Here is a 22,055-nt window from a genome sequence, read left to right on the forward strand (position 1 = left end):
TACATGTACAAAGTGCAAAAAGTTGAAATATGTCTGTCTGCTCCAACAAATGATTTATCTGATGTTTCTAAAGCAACCTATTAATAATACACTTTACAGGAAAAGTCACCCTGGAGCAACCTGAGGTTCAGTGCCATAATCAAGCAAGCGCATGTTGGTGGAAATTCATAAATCAGTCCCTCTGGGGTTTGAACCTACAACCTTTTCTGCTACCACTCTAGATCTTTTACCACAAAAACCCACCACCAAATATGATGGGCACTGCTGAAGAATTGATAAAGTGTTACCATCTTTGGTGACGTGGATGACAAACAGGCCTTCCTCATTCCCCAAAGCAACCCGCTCATGATCTATAGACAAAAATCCTTGGTTATTCATTCAGCAAAGGCATTAGTGTTTGCGTTTTCATCCAGTGCTGATCTGGCATAAGATTTGGTTGTCTCTGTACCAAAGTAGTTGATGAATAACATGTCAACATGATCATACAGGAAGTTGGCATGTTGTTTCTGAGAGTTCCAGTACCCTAGGATCAGCCACATTATGTTGACTCACTGAGAAGCGGCATCTCCCATCAGACATTTTTACATCAGCTCAAAACTGTTTACCTTCCTTAGTGGCACGACCAGGAGTGCATTGCGTCAGCCACGTAGGAGACCCAGGTTCAGATCCCGCATTAAAACCAGAAAGTAATCGAATTCGCATAATAAGTGACAAGCACGTTTTGGAGGCTGCACCCTTCCCTCTAACATTTTTACTCTACTTATGGTTAGGTTTACGTTGAAGTTTGGGTTGGGGGGGGGGGGGGGTACAATTTATAAAATATGCATTCCTCTTCAGTGTATTACAGTCTGTACAGCTGAAAACAACTCGCTTCAGAAGTCGCTTTTGGCGTCCCTCCATGGACATTACCGGAAAATGGAGCTCACACATGTCCATACGCCCAACAACAGTTTCCGCTTCGGCCACTGGGGGCAGTGTTTCGAATCTCAGTAAGCATAGACCGAATTTAGCTCAAGATACAAACTACTGTTTCCAATTTCATTGTGACATCAGTCTGAACATGTCCAATTTTTTTTTAATCACCATTAAGGTTTTAGATTAAAATGTATATGAATGTATAAGAGAAAGTGTCAAATTTAGGTGCTGGAACGGGTCATTTGTTTTTGTTGAATCAGATTTTTATGATATTTGTTTGATCAAATTATTTTTAAATGTACAAAATATTAATGTAGTACCTCAATTACTATGAGGTCACAAAAATGTATGCTAAAAGAAATTCAAGAATTGCTAAATGTTGTTTAAAATAGTGAGTACAGCATGTCAGCTTTCCAAGAGTATTTCATGTCATCTACACACCTATAATAGCAGCAGCTTGGGTGGTTTTGATGAGAGGCAGCGTGCTGTCGTAGGCTTCTTTGGGCACATAGATGAAGCGCTCCTTCAGCTTGTTTTTCTTCAGGATGCGGTGCAGTTCGTTCAGAGCGCTCACCCACTTCGTTCTATCTTGCTCGTTGTCGGCCAGTATCAGGATGCATGTCTTCTGACGGGAGCATGCGGACAGCTGAGATGCCGTTACCTGTTGAATGAAATGGAAAAAAGACAGTAGAGACAACAACAAAAAATGTAGTCTTTAAATGAAATGATTATCCTTACTCAACCAGTTTTGCTTCAGGACGCTGATTTTTTGTAGGGCATCAAATGGCGACCCAAAACAGTATCAAAATTGTTAGCAAAAATGTCCTTAAAATCCACAATGAAGTTTAATAATACCACGAACTGCATAGGTCCAACATTGTGCAAAATTATTATCGCGACATTGACAATTTTGGTTTCTAAATATCTTGACTTCATGCTCTCACCATCTAATAATTCACTGCAAAAACACATCGTGGTCAGCACAATCCATGTTTAACATCATTGTGAAGCTGTATTTAATTTAATTTTGGGTGTATTTTCCTTTACCTGGTGTGGTTTTGTTCATTTATTTTGCTATAACTTATTTAAGCACAATTAAGTAGTCAGTTGCATTTTATTATGTGCATTTAGCATTATTTTTTCCCTGCTGTCCACAACCGTATCAGAATAAACCTGTGACCCATTTTTTCGGCACTGTCATTCAGGGTATAGTCAAAGGAAATAGAGGGAACCTCCGTAGAGAGAAAAAACAACATGCATGCATACCCTAAAAATGCATGGGATGTCCTTCTTTGTAGCATGAATGACATCAGACTCCAGAACAGAGCTTGCAGAAAACTCCTCATCCCTGAGACAAGATAGTAAAAGATAGTCAAGCTTGACACACAGACATTTAACACTACATATCAAGATTCAATATAGATGACTTCCTTTACCTCATGTCAATGACCTGGTTAACTATGACACCAGGCTGGGCACCCTTTCCTTCTCCAAGCTCATACAAGAAAAGTTTAAAGTCACACACCACTGCCCAGACCCTCTGCCAACCCTTTTTCACCCCTGTGGGCTTTGGCACCTGGGAAAGATAGTCACATATTCACTGTACAATGCCATATTTCAAGTAGCACATTCGCAGGTAAACCCCAAGAGCTCCTTCTTTGCAAACACTAAAACGACACAAAGGAAACCATTTGCAGTTCGATACTAGCCAATAATGTATGTCCAAACAAACCTGCTTTATTGCGTTTAGTATGTCCACAGTGTCTGACCTTTGATTATAGAGGTATAATTTCTATAATCACTATGTGGCTGTTTTAGAAGACCCAAAGTAATAACATTACCCCACTGTCTGCAACATACAGTATGAAGAGCAAATCTTACCCTAAGATGCCCCTCATATGCAGTGCCAATGCCCTTCTTTGTGTCGATACCTAATTTCCCCTTGGTTTGGTCTGGTGGGACAGGGCATACGGAGGGGGCTTTGTCAGCACACGTGACGTGGCAGGAGAAGTTGCAGACTGTAAGGAAAGATGCAGAACATTGGCAGTGAGCATTACTGAGTACTTCACCAATAAGAAATTCTGGGCATATTCAATCAATGATAACATTAAATGAAACTTTTAGAGTTAGTAAATTATTCCTCAATTTGTTAATTTTGAGACTGATACAGACACATTCCACTATTGACCAGGTAAATAAATGTATATGGCCACTGTCCAAAATTATCTTTTTCATAAGTGACCTAAAAATAGTGCAGAATATTATAGATTTTTTTATTTGCTATACATAATAATAATAATTAAAAAAAATAATTAAAAAATAAATCCCAGACTTCCCTACCACTTTTAACACCCAGTTTTCCTATAACTTCTGTTAATCTCACCTTCACAGGTGCAGCCCTGACGGATCAGTCCCACCATCAGAGAGCAGCAGTGGTTGCATTTGGTGGGAATGGTGAAGGACTTCACACTAAACTGATGTGCCTTTGGCTGTGGAGCACAGCAGATCAGCCATGTTACGGAAAAAACTAAATCTTCTATATATTTCCCAGTGGAAACAATACAGAGTAAAGACAATAAGGACAATAGGGGTGGGCAGTAGCACCAAAATCTCACTGTACGAGTAATTTATTATTATGGTGATGGAATACCTCACATTCACAATATAGTTATTTTTGCTGGAAATTCAAGGAAAAATGCTTAATATATTAAATAATCATGACATAATATCTATTATTGGATAATCCAGTAAATTAAATACATAACAAATAGAAATGTACTTCTCATTCTCATTTGATTTTCTCTTTATTTGGAATTTATGATTCCAAATCCATAAGATTATGGATGAATTCAAAATTACAAGTCTGGCATGAGTGCAAAAAAAAACATCCTATTGACACTTTAGTTAAAAACAAGAGAATCAAAACTAGCACTATTAAAACTGATAGTAACAACTCCCACTGCGTTCCATGTGCCAGTTGGTGGACATTGTGAAAAGCAAAGCAAATGTATTTAATTTCTAACAAGACCGCCTGACCGCTGCTGCGCGATGGGTTGCGTGAATGTGCATGTAAAAACGTGCGTTTTCAAAGGCTGTTTCTTTAAATACTGATTGTATTAGCTGTGTTTGAAGCCATTGTAAAATATTCAATATACAAAAAACTGTTTTTTTACAGTCAATTTACAGTTTTCGTGACTAACCACTGGGTGCCACCATAATGCTGCTGGATTGTTTTCTGGTTCCTGTGTCCATAAGAAGCAATGTAGAAACTACCAAAATGAGCTATCCAGAATGAGAACAAGTGTACGTTGGAGAAAACATAGTTCAAGCTCAACTTGTACAGTTGTTGGCTGTCCTAACAGCTCATAGTTATTCATATAAGTGAGGGAAAACACTGGAGAATGGGGAAAGAAAACAGGCCTCTGGTATGAATCGGGGGACATTTCCGCATTCGAGAAAAAGGTCGAATTTAATGTGGCAAGTTGCGACAATGCTTGGCACCATAAATAACTAAACATCTTCATTTAATTGTGCCTGACTTTATGTTGTGCCTAACAAGGCCTCTTAACAACAAGTTCTTCCTCGACTTGTTTGGGACACGTCCCGCTCTGTTTGGATTTTTTTTTGCATAACTCCATGTTTTTCATAGCTCTCGCATATAAATAAAGTAAAGCAGTCCTGCCCACTGATAGCTGCACAAAAGAGTCTACCGCAGTATAAATCTCACATTTCTGCCGTTGCAGTGTATACTGTATATCAGAATATAGCATCCAGTCCTGTTGGACAAGAACTGTGAGATATTCAAATGGCCGAAATTCCTCATGTTATCTACCTTCGAAGATGAGTGTCCCAGACTTCCATAGCCTGATCTGACTGGAGTCTGAAGACTACGTGATGAGTGGTCAATCAACTAGAAAGAGAACATACAAACATTTTCAGTGCTGTTCTTATACATCACAAACACATTTTACAATGTAAACTAAGGTTATGGCAAGAGTTAAAGACCCCATGAAATCAAAATTGGAGTTTTGTGTCTTTTAGTCTAAATTAATTAGCTTTAAAGCCATCTATATGCTAGTGTACTTTAAAAAAGTTATCAAAATTAGCAGAAATACACAATTAAAAATGTACAGTCTTCATCTTCTTCAGGAAAATGGACCAGAAATATTGATGATTCATCTTGCACTGCACATATTATTGTCCAATCAAATGCCCTCAAGAATGAGAATGTAGTTGAAAGTAGCAAATCATGGTTCATGACTGTGATGAAACTTAATCCTATTGGCTATTTAATATAAAAGGAACAGGCCACTCAATATGTCACACCCCAACTTCTTGTTTCAGTAGGATATATGTCAAATATGCTCTTGTCAAGTTATTACATGGGCTCTTTAATTAGTTAAAGGGTACCTCAATAGGCTCCATGTCACTGGCGGTGGAAGGGGAGCGTGAGCGTGATATACGGCGAGATCTCGAATCGTCATCTCGTGAAGGTGTGTTGGAGGGTGTAAAATCTGCAGAGTCAAGCTGAGAAGGAACAAGAGAGTAATTCTCTTTGCCAATAGTGTTATACGGCATGCATAATGACACCAGAACAACATGCCACCATGCAGAATGGAACGAACACACTTGAAAGTCTTCATAGCGGTACGTCAAGACCATAAAGCTTATCAGCACAATCATGCTTTTACTGGAATCACACCCACTATGCAGAACAAAGCAGATGGTAAAGCATCCAGGCTCCCAGCCAAGACATCATTAAAGGCACGACACACCCACTACACACAGACCACACACTCACTACACATGCAAGATGAAATAAAGGACAGAAACAGCATGGAAAAACCACAAACACATTGAACTACATGGAAAACAATAAGAGGAACCAGATCCACAGTTTATGAGGGTTTTACATTAAATAAATGTTTTGGGTTCAATACAAGTTAGGCCTAATTGACAGCATTTGAGGCATAATGTTGATTACTACAAAGAATTATACAAAAAAAAAAAAAAAAGAAAAATGCGGTTAAAATAAGGTGCTTACAATGGAAGTGAATGGGACCAGACCCTAAACATTAAAATACACACAGTTTCAAAAGTATAGCCACAAGATGTAAACATTAGAGGTGTTAACATGATTTTGATGTGATAAAATCACTTACTAACCATATCTGTGTAAAGTTATACCCAATTTTACAACTTCGTTGCAGTGATGTAACACCGTAAATCGTAAAGTGATTTTATTAAAGTCATGTAGTACAGAGATTTTATTGGACTAAAATCATGTTGACAAGTATTACGTTTTATATATAGTGACTATTCTTTTGAAACACTGTGTATTTTAATGCTTGCGGACTGGCCCTATTCACGTGCCTTTCTGTAACCGCGATTTTTGTGTTATTCAACATTATATTATTGATTGAGCTTAATGCGTACTAAACCAGGAACATTCTTTAAAGTGAGCTGTAATATAAAGGGTTAGTTCACTCAATTATTTACTCGCCCTCATGTTGTTTCAATCCAGTATAAATTTCTTTTTTCTGCCCTCATATCTCTTTCACACAGTATATTCAAACTTGGTGCAAAGTGACCGGTTGTGACACGCAACAACTAACGGCGTTCAGCATTAATTACTGTACGTAATACCTGGCACAGTGTGTCTTCAAGTGTAATATCTCAATATATGCAAATGAGATTTGAGAGCAACTGTGGAAGGGAAGCTACTATCTTTCGGTTTGTTCCTTGCACAAAGCGATAGTACGACTTCAGAAGATGTGAGATATAGCATATATAATGTGAAAGTACTTTCATTTTTGTGTGAACTATCCCTTTAAAGGGGTAGTTCACCCAAAAATGAAAATTATCTCATCATTTACTCATCATGCCATCTCAGATGTGCAGGACTTTCTTCAGCAGAACACAAATAAAGATTTTTAGAAGATTATCTCAGCTCTGCAGGTCCATACAACGTAAGTAAATGGTGACCAGAACTCAGAAGGTCCAAAAAGAACATATAGGTGGCAAAAAGTAATCCATAAGACTCTAGTGTTTAAATTAAAATATTCTGAAGCGATATGATAGGTGTGGGTGAGAAACAGATTAATATTTAATTCCTTTTTTACTATAAATCTCCACCACTGAGCAGCCCCAACCAGTGGTTGGCTGAATGTGAAAGTTACTTCCACACCAGAATGTTGAAGTGAAAGTGAACGCGTAGATTTAAAGTGAAACAAGGACTTAAATGTTGAACTGTGTTTCACCCACACCTATCATATCAGAATATTTGGATTTAATCACTGGAGTCTTATGGATTACTTTTATGCTGCCTTTATATCCTTTTTTGGACCTTCTGAGTTCTGGTCACAATTCACTTGCACTGTGAGGACCAACAGAGCTGAGATATTCTTCAACAAATCTTTGTGTTCTTCAGAAGAAAAAAGTCTGGGATGGCATGAGGGTGAGTAAATGATGAGAGAAATTTCATTTTTGGGTGAACTATCCCTTTAAGCTTACAAAGTAGTTTTTGTCTTTATAATCTTCATACAGTTAAAATTAGATCCAAATACTGAACCAATTAAATTAATTCTATGCCCTCCCATTTAACTAGGCTCTTTAAAAGTGTACCATTAAAGCTCATAGTATGGAAAATAAACCACTAAGTTTAATTAACCAACCCAGTTGCTCTGAAGTTTATCAGTGAGCAATACTTCAAAAGTGTCCACAGTGACAAATATATGCACATGACATAAAGGGTCACCAACACAGTTCAGATGCAAGATTTAAAGGACTCATGCAATACAGATATCACCACAAACACAACTGCCACCCATGCAGTGTATCAAACGGGCTGTCACAACCACAGGACACAATATGACAGGGGGATTTTACTGTAACGTAGGACAAAAAGCAGGTCTTACACGTCTGGTTTTGCTTCCCGGACCAAAAGAAGGTGACCGCTTCAGATGGAGAGAGAGAAGATGAGAGAGTCAAACTTCATGTACAGTACATATCTGATAAATAGGATAAAGGCAGGTAGGAGAAAGGAGGCTAGAGGATGAGGGCGTGTAGTAGCATGTCTAATCTGTAGTTGGATCACTGGGCATACCTCAAGTCTACATACACAAAGGAATCATTTCACACCAAAAAACTCACAGCAGGAGATTGGGGTGGATCATTATCAGAGGCATCAGAGGCCCTAAAAAGTCGTTGGGCACTTAAGCCACACTTAATGTACATGTATACATTTAATTGCATTAGAAGCTTAATATCAAACCAACTGGCATCTGAAAACAAATTATGTTAGACCTTTTCTCAGAACTAACTTGACTTTTGTGAGCCATTTTTGCAATGGCTTAAAACAACTGGTAAATTTTAGTGGACGTATACAATCAGTTTTGCAAAGTATGCTTCTGCTATCTTTTTTAAAAACAAATGGCACTTGAATTGATATCTGGTTATACAATTCAATGTCATTATATTTTTAAGTGTGACTTAATTGTTTAAATAGCTTCCGGGGCCAATGTAAGACATTTCCTTGAATTTTATTGATGTTAGAATACAAAATCTGATCATCAGCATGGTTTCAAGGACGTACATCAAGTGTAAATATACACAGACACAAACTCATTTGGCTGTCTCACTCACATACACACAAAATGTCCACAAATTCCCTCTAACTAAACACTTTTATCTGAGGTGTGAACCCACACACACACACGCACACACACGCACACACACGCACACACACCCTTTTCCACCTGTTTTGCTGTGTGGCTGAGAATAAACAGTTCAATCTGACTTCAGCACAGTGAATTTACTCTCTGTTCCCAAACCTAACAAATGAATGGGCCAAATCAGGCATGATTAAGAGGCTCACACTTGCTGTTTGTGTTTGGCAAAGGTGGATGTTAGGACTATCGCGCAGATGTCATGTATCCCGACTTTCTTTACTGCATCTGCGTGTGACAGTGTGTATGTGTAGTTAAACACAGGGAGTTTCATAACTGGAAAAGTGAAGTGTCTTTGCATGTCTGCTTTTACAAGTGTAAAATGTAATGTTGGGATGATGCAATAAGTCATCCCGCTAATCCGAACTGAAGGAGAACTTACATCTTCCCAAAATTCAACTAAAGAAGATGAAGAGGAGGAAAATGAGTCCTGGTGGACAACAGAATGAGAAAAAGAAATATAGAAAAATCAAAACAATAACCACACATATTATGTTAAGAGAAAGGCAGAAAAGAATAATAATAATAAGATGAGAATGTATTAAAACTGAAGAAAATGGAGAAAGTTAAAGTAGAAGAATGATGTTGATCTTTCGTGTAGATGTTCTCAAGCTTACATCAAACTGATCCAGAACAGAAGTGGGTGCATTGAGGAATGCCAAAAAGGAATTCTGGGAATCCTGATGCTTCACACCTACAAAACAAATGACAGAATCTTATTGCTATGAATAATTATTGAAATCTTAATTTAAAAAGTTAAATAAAAGTAATGGTAACACTTTACAATAAGGTTCCATTTGTTAACATTAACAACATTATTTAAAATGAACTAACAATGAAAAATACCTTTACAGCATTCATTATTCTTTGTTAATGTTAATTTCAACATATACTAATACATTTTTAAAATCATAAGTTGTATTTGTTAACACACTATGAGCTAACATGAACTAACAATTAACTATTGGTTTTTTTTATCAACTAACATAAACTAAGATTTATAAATGCTGTAAAAAATATAGGTATATTGTTAATTGGTTGTTCATGATACTTAATGCAATAAATATTGTTAATAAATGGAAACTTTTTGTAATGTGGTACCAAAGTAAATAATTAAACAAAATATTGTAATTATTTAAATCTTGTCAATTGGACTGCTAAAAAATGTTTTGGTCTTATTACATGATACTGTGGGTAGTTGGCACGTAACATGTCCATGCACATTTTTAAATCAATATTAAGCTTTTAGGTTCAAATTTACATAAATGTTTACCGGAATATAACTGTATATGTATATCATGTAATATAACTGGACACCAATGCTTTAAAGTTTTGACCATTTTTAAACACCTTTTGCCTTCACTAGTTCATTTTAATGGTGCAGCTTTATGACAAATATACACACTGGCGGCCAAAAGTTTGGACTAATGTACAGATTTTGCTGTACTTTAATTGGTATTTTAATTCACCAAAGTGGCAGTCAACTGATCACAAAGTATAGTCAGGACATTACTGATGTAAAAAACAGCACCATCACTATTTGAAAAAAGTCATTTTTCATCAAATCTAGACAGGCCCCATTTCCAGCAGCCATCACTCCAACATTTTATTCTTGAGTAATCCTGCTATATTGCTAATTTGGTACTAGCAAATCACTTGCCATTATATCAAACACAGTTGAAAGCTATTTGGATCGTTAAAAGAAGCTTAATATTGTCTTGGTGTTTATTTTTGAGTTGCCACAGTATGCAATAGACTGGCAAGTCTTAAGGTCAATATTAGGTCAAAAATGGCAAAAAAGAAACAGCTTTCTCTAGAAACTCATCAGTCAATCAATCATTGTTTTGAGGAATGAAGGCTATACAATGCTTGAAATTGCCAAAAAACTTTTCATACAAAGGTGTACACTACAGTCTTCAAAGACAAAGGACAACTGGCTCTAACATGGACAGAAAGAGATGTGGAAGGCCAGATGTACAACTAAACAAGAGGATAAGTACATCAGAGTCTCTAGTTTGAGAAATAGACGCCTCACATGTCCTCAGCTGACAGCTTCATTGAATTCTACCCGCTCAACACCAGTTTCATGTACAACAGTAAAGAGAAGACTCAGGGGTGCAGGCCTTATGGGAAGAATTGCAAAGAAAAAGCCAATTTTGAAACAGAAAAACAAAAAGAAAAGGTTAGAGTGGGCAAAGAAACACAAACATTTGACAACAGATAATTGGAAAAGAGTGTTATGGATCTTAACCCCATTGAGCTTTTGTGGGATCAGCTAGACTGTAAGGTGCGTGAGAAGTGTCCGACAAGACAGTCAAATTTATGGCAAGTGCTACAGGAAGCGTGGGGTGAAATGTCACCTGAGTATCTGGACAAACTGACAGCTAGAATGCCAAGAATTTGCAACGCTGTCATTGCTGCATGTGGAGGATTTTTTGATGAGAACTCTTTGAAGTAGTTTAAGTTGAATTTTTTTTTTCAAATTGTAAAAGTAATTTTTCACATTATTTATGTCCTGACTATACATTGTGATCAGTTGAATGCCACTTTGGTAAGTACAAATATCCTGTGTAGTCTCTCAATTAATATGAGGTCATACAAGCTGCATAATAATTACAAAATAACATTACTAACTGGTAAATTCTATTAAAAATGATTCATATGTAGTAAAGCATGTCACATTGCAGAACTTATCAACTTTCTCTATGCACTGTCAAATAAAATGCATGCTGAGCAGTTTTACGTGGATATTTAATCATGTCACCTCTCCTCATCTTCAGTTCCTCCGTCTCCTTCCTCAGTCTCTCAATTTCTGTCAGCAGTTCCTGGTTCTTACTTTCAGATTCTTGCAATTTGCTGTAAGACAGAAATAACAGATAGGGAAACTGTGTCATTCTATTTCAACTTGATAAAAAGAGAGCATGAACAAAAATAAAATATATTCATCTTAGAGACATTTTAAGCAGCATGTTAGCCTCAGTCATCATTCACTTTTATTGAATACTTTTTCCATACAATGACAGCGAATGGTCATTAAGGCTTTATTTGTCTTCCAGTGAGGAAATTCATATGGGTTTGGAACAACATGAGAATGGGTAAATGAGAACAGAATTTTAAGAGAAAAAAATTCACCAAAAAGTTTCTCTTATTGGTCATGAGATTTGTCGCTGGAGGAAAAAAAAAACGTTCTGTCATCAGAAAAAGTTTCACCCAGGTTGTTTATACTAATTTTCTAGTTTCAGTATACTTGGGTAGAAGTATGTGCATATTTATGCACAAGTGTGGTCTCACCATTCAGTAGCAATGTTGGATGCTTTGACTTTGTTTAGCTCGTCCTGGATGACCTGTTTGGCTCTGATCTCAGCATCCAGCGCAGACTGCAGCTCCAGACGGGCAGACATGTCTAGCTTAGCTAAGCGCCTCATCTTCCACGGCATGTCCTGACAAATCGAGAGAGACCACACCACATCAGAAGAGCAGATAGAGGAGAATATGTGTTTCATCTTTATCTGTTTTTTTATGCTGCCATTTAAATGTGTGAGTGTGTCTCACCGTTCCTCTGGCCCCCAAGCTGGTGTTCCTGAGCCCTTCAAGCTCCTCTGTCATTTTTGTGGCCAGAGCTTGAAGGTAACCACGAGCATCTTTCTCATCGCTCACCCTGCACACATAGTTTAACTCAATTTAGACTTTTATTGGCATAGTAAGCCTGCATTTGCAATATTTTATTAATTAAGATCTGATTTATAGGGCAAGTGTGTCATTTTTGGATGTTTTCCAGCTTAATATGCCTGTCAACTATTAGTGAGATTGTCAGTGTGCTTTAATTAACTAACTTGTCATTTTTAACTGTAACTTTTTTTTTCTACTGCTGTGAAGCCCCAATTTCCCAAGGAGGTAAATAAAGAAATATCCAATCCTATCATATCCTATCCTACACTATCCTACCAGTGTAAACTAAATCCGTAAAGAAAACTCTACCATTTGACATCAAACAAGCAATATCTTTGCTTCTGTAGATAAAGATGTTTATTTTGATTCGAAATACAAAATTGCAATTGCACTGAAGTGAAGAATGGCCACAAGAGGGCCCATCTTTCTAAAGCCACTGAATCTTCATAATCACATGCATTTGTATCCACACAGTCATGCCAACACAAGTCAAGTTTCTCAAGTGTATGTCTCAACACGTGTAATATCAGGTGGCTGCAGGTAGGGGGCTCCACTCACCACTGGATGATCTCTGTGATCTGCGCCTCCCAGTGAGCCACACTCTCCTTCTTATCAGCCTGCTCTCTCATCTCCTCCTCCAGCTGCCGTTGGCTGCTGCTCAGCATCTCACACTGAGAGCTTAGCTGAAGAGAGATATAGACATGCTTATTTTTTGCAGTCTTAATAACATCATATTAATTGAGAGACTACATGGCATAGTTGTACTTTTAAAAAAGCATTCTTTCACATCATGTGCCCATTTCTAATTAAATAGATGGGTGGAAGCAGACAGACGTAGTTTGGGCAGGAATAACAATATAATGTAAGGGGGGTAAAGTAGGACAAGTAAAAAAGAAGTGATGGCAGGGTGAAGGCAGGACAGGTAGAGCAGTGTTTCTTAAACTGGGGTCCGCGGACACCCAGGGGTCCTTAGCCAGGGTGTCGGTGGAAAATTCTTGAATTGTGAACATTGTGTTGCAATGTTGTAATAAAATAAGCAATAAAAAAATTAATCAATCAATCTAAAGCTATTGACTAGTATAAAAATATGACAATATGACAGTGGACAATATTCATCATACATCGAGACACAAAGCTATTACTTCATCCAGTAAAAAAGAGAAGGGGTTTAATGTTGTGTATTTCAAGTTATATCGACCACAATGAGCGCGAATATTCACAAGCCACAGCTGACCAGCACTGGATTAGCAAGGTCCCCGTTTCTGACAGTATATTCTAATAATAATTTTGTTTAATCTTGCTAGATAAAGTATGCTACTGTCATATTAAAAGTTAGTATAGTATGACAATTGACGATCCAGCTTTAGGTCAAATGTGATATTTCCTAACACAGTTACCCTTTAACCATAAGATCTAATAGTGGCCAATATTAGTTCATTTCATTATTTTTGCAGTAGCCTATGTATAATTTTCCACTTCAGTATAACTGTCATTTACATGAATGTAAATTGTGTGACACTTGCTGTCGAACGAAAGAGAGCCTTTATGATGTAGGAATACTTATAAGAACTTTTTTCCCCTTTTATTTACAGAAAAGCAAAAAGTGACAGTTAAAAATGTCATGATAATTTGACACAATGAATAATAAATAATGTAATTGTATCATTACAGTTAAGAACAATAATATGATATTACAGTGGGCTAACAAATAAAATCTAATGAATCAATACTCAACTGTTTATTTTTCTTCAGAAGAATATGGTACTTTTCTAATGCTTTGGCTAGTGGGAAATTACAATAATTTACAGGGGGAAAAAATCAGCACTGTTTGAGCTTTCTAATGTTTCTTGCCTTACGGATGGTGCTAAAACCAGAAATAAGCAACAGAAACTAAACTCTACCTAACTTCATTTTATGGTGTTTGTTCTTGCTCTCTTTGATATGAATTGCTTGTGCTGTATTCCTCACTTGTAAACTGCTTTACAATGGCTGTAGGTAAGTCAAAGTCAAGTTCATTTACAGTATAAAGCACTTTAAAAACTTCAGTGTAGACCAAAGTGCTGTACATTAAGTGTACATCAAACACAATAACACAATCTTACATTATTAAAACACAATGGAATAAAACATTTCCAAACATAAAACAAAATGTAATATATTTGAAACATCTTGCACACAGAAGCCTTTGCACACAGCAGTGCTTGGCCGTTCTGCGAGCTTCATATGTATTAAAACTTTTTGGAACTCATTACGAAGATAATTTATCCTTTTAGTAAATAATATCATATTTGTTGTTATGGTACGTGGGATCGGGGGTCTGTGAAGAATTTGAGTTTGTGAAAGGATATCCATGGTCATTGAAAAATCCATATTGATTGACGACTAAATTGCTTGTGAGTCGCTTTGGATGAGAGTGTCTGCTAAATGATTAAATATAAAATGTAATGAATTGCTATTCAATTGGTGAGGTCTTCTGAGTGGTTGTTAGCATGTTGCAATGCGATTGCTAGTGTGTTTTGGTTGTTTGCTAGGTTTCAAAAGAGCCCACCCCCAAGTTTCTATCATATTCTGGTCCCCAGATATAGGGCATGAGTCCAAACTTCAAAGTGCGCTGGGATTTCTTCATCCGTTTTATTGTTGTCCAGTCTGATATCTAAAAAATGTATAACTAGGGCCGACAAACAATAAAAAAAAAAAATGCATAAAATTAATTACATTACATGCCGATAAATAAATCAAATGAATTGCAATTAATCACATACAGCTCTGGATAAAATTAAGAGATCACTGCAAAATTATCAGTTTCTCTGGACTTTCTATTTATAGGTATGTGTTTGAGTAAAATTAACATTTTTGTTTTATTCTATAAAGTACTCACAACATTTCTCCCAAATTCCAAATAAAATATTGCCATTTAGAGCATTTATTTGCAGAAAATGACAACTGGTCAAAATAACAAAAAAGATGCCGTGTTTTCAGACCTTGAATAATGCAAAGAAAACAATTAGTACTCTGTTGTTTAAAAATGAATATGAACTTGTTTTCTTTGGAATATTTATTTGGAATTTGGGAGAAATGCTGTCAGTACTTTATAGAATAAAACAAAAATGTTAATTTTACTCAAATACATACTTATAAATAGTAAATCCAGATAAACTGAATTTTGCAGTGGTCTCTTAATTTTTTCCAAAGCTGTATAATCACTATTTGCTGAGATAGGGCCCCCAAATAAACAATATAATACAAATAACACATAATAATTCAAATAATTATAAATGCAATCTATTTAATGTAATAATTTAAATATATTGCATTATTGTGGCAGATGAATAAAGCATTGATTGTACAATACAAAAAAGAGGCATTAGAAGCCAGTATATTGTTTGTTCAATTTCCATAGCATTGAACATACACTGACCTCCACACAATTCATTTTCAAATTAGTTCATTAATCTGTCCATTTCTCACAGGATGTGTTCTTATGCTCCGTCTGCGCTATTTTAAATTGTCGTTTTATGTATATACAGTATGTGTCAGTCAGACGGACGCTTTAGAGAATCTCAACGGTTTTCAGCCTCATAAACGCCTGTGTTTTTAGGATGCTGTCAAGTTAAAAGTAGTTGAAACTTTGAAAATCGCGTCTCAATACTCCTGCATTCTTTTATGTTTCTTCCAGCTGACATCCTGTGCAAATTGCTCAAAAATGGGTTTGACTGGCTCTCATTCATGCACTGCCGGTGAGGATTGTTGAGAAGCGCTGACTGCCCCCTGCTGACGAGGCTCATAAAAACTCTAAGTTACATGTCCTTAAAGCTTGAATTGCTTCGATGGTAGGAAAATATGTACTTTTATTTTGAAATTTACATACAGGTCAGGGCGTCAGGGGTAATGATTAATAATTAAATAAGTACATTTTTAAAGCAATTTTTTAATTAATTAATCGAAGTAAATTAACATGTTAAATTGACAGCCCTAGTAATAACACATTTTCTCTTCACAGGCCACATGATTTAAGGCATCATTCATGAAGGAACAACAAACATTCAGGATGCGTTACATTCAGAAATGTAATACTTAGGGATAGGGGTTATGAAAAATCCCTAACTCCAAGTATGACCAATAGTAATAGTGGTGCTTGCTAACAATGCAAGACAACTTCATAATTCATCTCTCAACATCAAGAGGTTTAGCAGAGGTGAGCTTTCAGCACATTTTCTTTTTTACCCCAGAGCAACTCCAGCATTTATCAGCTCTTTGTTCTGTGTGAACATCCTGCGAAAGACAGGAAGCAAACAATATGCTACGGCGTGTCTATACAAACGTCTCTGGTCCCTCTTTTAAAGGAATGTGAATTTATTCAGGCTTTTCACATCCTGGTTCAATTCTTTCCAAATGCCATCATTCTTGCTAATGTTTCTAAACTCCATCCAATCTGGCATTTGACATGACAGCTCTGGCCGGCTGCACTATTGTTTTAAACGGTCTTTGTGTTTGGGGTTTCCAAGTATTTTAAGGAAATGAATAATGTTTAATATCCATGCCACAAAAAATAAGGAGCCCTCTACTATCTGATATGTCCAAAGCACAGTCCAAAGTAAATAGTGGGTGAGCCAAGAAGCAATTTGGTATGTGTGTGTGTGGTTATGATTCCTCTCTAGGAATGTTAGCAGAATTGGGGAGAGAGTGCCAAGAGAGAAGGGAGAATTTCAGACTGGGTTTTGATGTATACTTTGCGATGAAAGATGTGTTGGTTAATGAATATCATGAGCATTGGAACATGTGTGTTTGAGAGCAATTAACATCTCACCTTCTCCACTTCGCCGGTGAGTTTCTTGTTCTCGTCTGTCAGATGGACTCTCTCCCTCTCATACTTCTGCTTGTACTCAGTCTCAAACTCCTCTCGCTCCATTTGGCTGTTGCAAACATACCAGAAGTGGTCAATATCAGAAGAAGTAAAGTTTACAGTACAGCTATATTCTGATACCATGTTACCATGGAGATATTTAATGTAAAGAATTAAAGAATGCAATCATAACTGGAGTTTTGAGGCTTGCAGTCTTTAAACTCATCTACTGAATATGCTATAAGCTATAAACACATTTAAAATTAAAGTATTTTACTTAAAGGGATAGTTCACCCAAAAATTAAATTCTCTCATCATTTACTCACCCTCATGCCATCCCAGATGTGTATGATTTTCCTTCTGCAGAACAAAAATGATGATATTTAGAAGAACATTTCAGCTTTGTAGGCCCAAACAATGCAAGTGAATGGGTGCCAAAATGTTGATGCACCAAAAAGCACATAAAGGCATCATAAAAGTAACCCATATGACTCCAGTGTTTTAATCCATGTGTTCAGGGGTAATATGATAGGTGTGGGTGAGAAACAGATCAATATTTAAGTAATTTTCTGCTAGAAATTCTTCTCCCTGCCCAGTAGGGTGCGATATGCATGAAGAATGTGAATTACCGAAAACACAAGAAGAATGTGAATGTGATCTGTTCCTCACCCACACCTAACATATCGCTTCTGAAGACATTTATTTAACCACTGAAGTCGTATGGATTACTTTAATGTTGATTTATGTGATTTTTTTAGCTTTAAAATTTTGGCACCCATTCACTTGCATGGACCAAAAGAGCTGAGATATTCTTCTAAAAATCTTAATTTGTGTTCCGCAGAAGAAAGTCATACACATCTGGGATGGCATAAGGGTGAGTAAACGATAAGAGAATTTTCATTTTTGGGTGAACTATTCCTTTTAAGGAAGACCTCTTAAAGGAATTACCTGTTGCAATCACTGAGTTCTGAAATGTAAAGATATGCTACTCTATATTGACACACATGTACCTTTTAGAGGTCGACCGATAGTGGATTTTGCTGGTTTCTCTGAGGAACACGGAGGAATACAAAAATAAAAAAATAAAAATAAAAATAAATAAAATCGCAACTATTGGCATAGACTTTTGCCAATAACCGATAGTTCCACAAACCAACTATCAGCACAGATTAATCGGTAAAACTGATATATCGGTCTATCTCTAATACCTTTCTCTGCGTGTTTTCTCCAGTTTGTCTTTGAGCATGAGAATTTCTTTTTGCAGTGTGAGGTGTTGACCCTCGGCGTCACGCAGCTCCTTTTTGAGGCCCTTCAGCTCGTTGCTGTGAAGCGTCTCGCGGCGACCCAACTCTTCCTCGTACTGCACATTCTTCTTCTCCAGCTCGGCTCGCACGCGCATCAGCTCCTGCTGTTGGTCTGAGCTCGAAGCTGCGTGGGGGGGCCCAGCCTGTTTCAATTGCTGCAAGAAGACCAGAACACAAGATGTGAGTGTAAGTGAGTGAAAGAGGGAGTGCTGAGAAATGGAGCAAGTGCTATGAGTGAAACTTAATCAACAACATGTGTGAATTGTGGTTAACCAATATGAGTTTTAAATGGTCAATGGCTGAAATAATACTAATATAAAAATACAATAAAATTTATTTGACAAAATATAAACTCAAAATGTCTGCTCTAAAATGGGCAGTTATTGGCCATTGCATTTAATCTCAAAATGGGCCTATCCATAATATATCAGTACATGGATCTAAATACACCAATATATAGAAATATGACTCCGCCCATCACTAATGTGTATGCTCTGTACATCACCTTCATCCCCTCCAGCTCTTCCTCTAGTTGCCTGCTGTACTGTTCAGTTCTCTCTCTAAGCTTCCTCTCTTTTTGAGTTTCTGCCACATGTTCCTCAACCTGGGCCTCCAACTGCAAGCAAAACAACACAAACATCATACACACAGCCAACAAATTGACAAATATGATACTACTTTACAAGTTGAGCCCTTTCTGTCTTCACACCTTCCTTGATGTTTAACCACTAGGCTACTCCATAAGGTCGAATTCTGGTACACTTTCAGTCCAAGATACTGATGCAATGCAATTGACTACATGTATGTTTCTCATGATCTAAACAACCTTTATATCTAAAGGCATACTTCCATTTGTAATTCCCATTTATTTAATAGTTTGATGACTTTACTCTTGTTCTAAAAGAGGAAACCCATAATAATAAAGATAGAGTAGGAGTGTCCACACTTTTGGCATTGCATACGCATACCTCTTTGCGTACTCTCTCAGCCTTGCGGATGTCTAGCCGTAGAGCCTCCAGTTTCTGCGACACTCCCTCCAGCTCTTCCTCCTTGTCTCGGAGCTGTCGGCTCAGCCGTTGCTTGTGCGAGCGCAGATCGCTCAGCTGCCCATTCAGCTCTGAGAATTCCTCCATTGCCATCTTCTTCTGAGTGTGAGCCTCCTTCAGCTCTTTCCCTTGAGCCTTCAGCTTCTCCCTCAAATCTAGCAGCTCCTTAACACAAGTAATCACATAGAATCAAAGGAAATTGAACTTACCGAATAGTATCAGGTATTTAGTGGCAAATGAGGTAGAGTGATTAGTTTAATTTCATGGTTCATCTTAGGTCGAAGTCACTGACTCTGCTAGTAAATCCAGCTTAAACCAGCTTCTGATGGTAACTGGTTTTACATGGTTCCTTGATGAATCTTGTTTTTTTTCTCCATCAGGGTTATGGTGATTAGGGTTAGGTTAGGGTTAACTTAACCCTAACCTAACACTAATGGTCATTACCCTAATGAAAAAAAAAAAAAGCTTAATCCAGCCTTGGGTGGATAGCTGGCCTTCCAACAAGAGCTTTTAAGCATTTTTCAAGTGGTCTAGCAAAGGATCAGCTAGTCGACCATCTTGACCAGCTTAACATGGAGCTGTTAGACCACCTTGGCTTAGGTAGTGGAGACCTGGTTGAGCTGCGAACCATGTACCAAAAAATAGCTTCAACTGCCCAGTTTGACCATCATAGGCTGTTAATACTTTCCGGCAGGGGAGTGAACTAGCAGCAAAATTTTCTGCCTCTTTCATGAAATACAAAGAACACATACCTTGTGCAGGTCATCTTTCTCTTGTGTGACACTCTTGAGCTGTTTCTCCAAGTTCTTGACGACCTTAGATGAGTCGTCCAGATCTCTATGGGCTGTGGTGGCCTCCTCCAATTGCTGTTCCTTTTGTCCAGAGTCTGTCATCACAAAACATCATCACAGGCACAGGGATCCCATTTATTAGAAGCCCTCAATGGGTAATCAATACAGCACATTAAGGATTAAAGACCAGGAGTCTGACTTTACAGAGTGTTACAACCCAATATTAAGTTCTTACCAGCTATCTTTTTTTTCAGGATGTCGATCTCACCCTTTAAACTCCGGATCTCTACCTCTTTATTAGCATTTACTGGAGAGTCTGAATCAGGGTACTGCAGTGCCTGCACTGTTTGAGTAGACTCTAAGGGACAAAAGGTAAGTGAGAAAGAAAGGTAGAAAATGATTACTTAGAAAATTGGTGCCCATTGTACAAAAGGGCCTCAGTTTTTTCCTAGCAGGCAGCAGATGCCCTAACCCCGCGCACCCCACCGTAATTCTAACAATATGGAGCCTGTAAGGCTAAGGAGACTGCCAGGAACAATGTATGGCACCTTTCTCCCACTGCAAAAATTGGTTCTCAACATGCAAAAAATAACTGCAAAAACAATGATATATATATATATATATATCAAATATATATATATCATTGGGGGGGGGGGGTCAAAATCAAAAGTAACGGTCAGGATCTGGTGTGGCCACCAGCTGCATTAAGTACTGAAGTGCATCTCCTCCTCATGGACTGCACCAGATTTGCCAGTTCTTGCTGTGAGATGTAACCCAACTCTTCCACCAAGGCACTTGCAAGTTCCCGGACATTTCTAGGGGGAATGACCCTAGCCCTCACCCTCCAATCCAACAGGTCCCAGACGTGCTCAATGGGATTGAGATCCGGGCTCTTCGCTGGCCATGGCAGAACACTGACATTCCTGTCTTGCAGGAAATCACGCACAGAACAAGCAGTATGGCTGGTGGCATTGTCATGCTGGAGGGTCATGTCAGGATGAGCCTGTTGGAAGGGTACCACATGAGGGAGGAGGAAGTCTTCCCTGTAACGCACAGTGTTGAGATTACCTGCAATGACAACAAGCTCAGTCCGATGATGCTGTGACACACTGCCTCAGACTATGACGGACTCTCCACCTCCAAATCGATCCCGCTCAAGAGTACAGGCCTCGGTGTAACGCTCATTCCTTTGATAAACGCGAGTCCGACCATCACCCCTGGAGAGACAAAACCGCAACTCGTCAGTGAAGAGCACTTTTTGCCAGTCCTGTCTGCTCCAGCGAAGATGGGTTTGTGCCCATAGGTGACATTGTTGCCGGTGATGTCTGGTAAGGACCTGCCTTACAACAGGCCAACAAGGCCTCAGTCCAGCCTCTCTCAGCATATTGCGGACAGTATGAGCACTGATGGAGGGATTGTGCGTTCCTGGTGTAACTCGGGCAGTTGTTGTTGCATCCTGTACCTGTCCCGCAGGTGTGATATTCGGATGTACCGATCCTGTGCAGGTGTTGTTACACGTGGTCTGCCACTGCAAGGACGATCAGCTGTCCTTCCTGTCTCCCTGTAGTGCTGTCTTAGGCGTCTCACAGTACGGACATTGCAATTTATTGCCCTGGCCACATCTGCAATCCAAATGCCTCAATGCAGCATGCATAAGGCACGTTCACGCAGATAAGCAGGGACCCTGGGCATCTTTCAGAGTCAGTAGAAAGGTCTCTTTAGTGTCCTAAGTTTTTATAACTATGACCTTAATTGCCTAC

The 22,055-nt window shown here is 38.0% G+C and overlaps 1 protein-coding gene across 5 annotated transcripts in view; it reads right to left on the reverse strand.

Annotated features, from left to right (window-relative positions):
• cdc42bpab (CDC42 binding protein kinase alpha (DMPK-like) b) overlaps positions 1–22,055 on the reverse strand; it is a 93,540-nt gene that overhangs the window by 11,889 nt on the left and 59,596 nt on the right. For 4 of the 5 annotated variants that reach the window (XM_051655056.1, XM_051655060.1, XM_051655059.1 and 1 more), the window contains 20 exons: positions 20,531–20,653; positions 20,257–20,390; positions 19,427–19,669; positions 18,964–19,074; positions 18,363–18,613; positions 17,119–17,224; positions 12,870–12,994; positions 12,195–12,300; positions 11,934–12,082; positions 11,407–11,498; positions 9,260–9,336; positions 7,833–7,871; positions 5,326–5,442; positions 4,748–4,825; positions 3,299–3,404; positions 2,797–2,933; positions 2,352–2,491; positions 2,182–2,263; positions 1,357–1,576; positions 288–350 (listed from right to left, as the gene is read on the reverse strand). In XM_051655056.1, the coding sequence (XP_051511016.1) occupies positions 288–350; positions 1,357–1,576; positions 2,182–2,263; positions 2,352–2,491; positions 2,797–2,933; positions 3,299–3,404; positions 4,748–4,825; positions 5,326–5,442; positions 7,833–7,871; positions 9,260–9,336; positions 11,407–11,498; positions 11,934–12,082; positions 12,195–12,300; positions 12,870–12,994; positions 17,119–17,224; positions 18,363–18,613; positions 18,964–19,074; positions 19,427–19,669; positions 20,257–20,390; positions 20,531–20,653 (2,499 nt within the window). The remainder of the gene's footprint in view (positions 1–287; positions 351–1,356; positions 1,577–2,181; positions 2,264–2,351; positions 2,492–2,796; positions 2,934–3,298; positions 3,405–4,747; positions 4,826–5,325; positions 5,443–7,832; positions 7,872–9,259; positions 9,337–11,406; positions 11,499–11,933; positions 12,083–12,194; positions 12,301–12,869; positions 12,995–17,118; positions 17,225–18,362; positions 18,614–18,963; positions 19,075–19,426; positions 19,670–20,256; positions 20,391–20,530; positions 20,654–22,055) is intronic. The other variant, XM_051655058.1, reaches the window with a different exon arrangement.

The sequence above is a fragment of the Myxocyprinus asiaticus genome, chromosome 25 (genome assembly GCF_019703515.2).
Source record: "Myxocyprinus asiaticus isolate MX2 ecotype Aquarium Trade chromosome 25, UBuf_Myxa_2, whole genome shotgun sequence".
Taxonomy (NCBI): Eukaryota; Metazoa; Chordata; class Actinopteri; order Cypriniformes; family Catostomidae; genus Myxocyprinus; species Myxocyprinus asiaticus.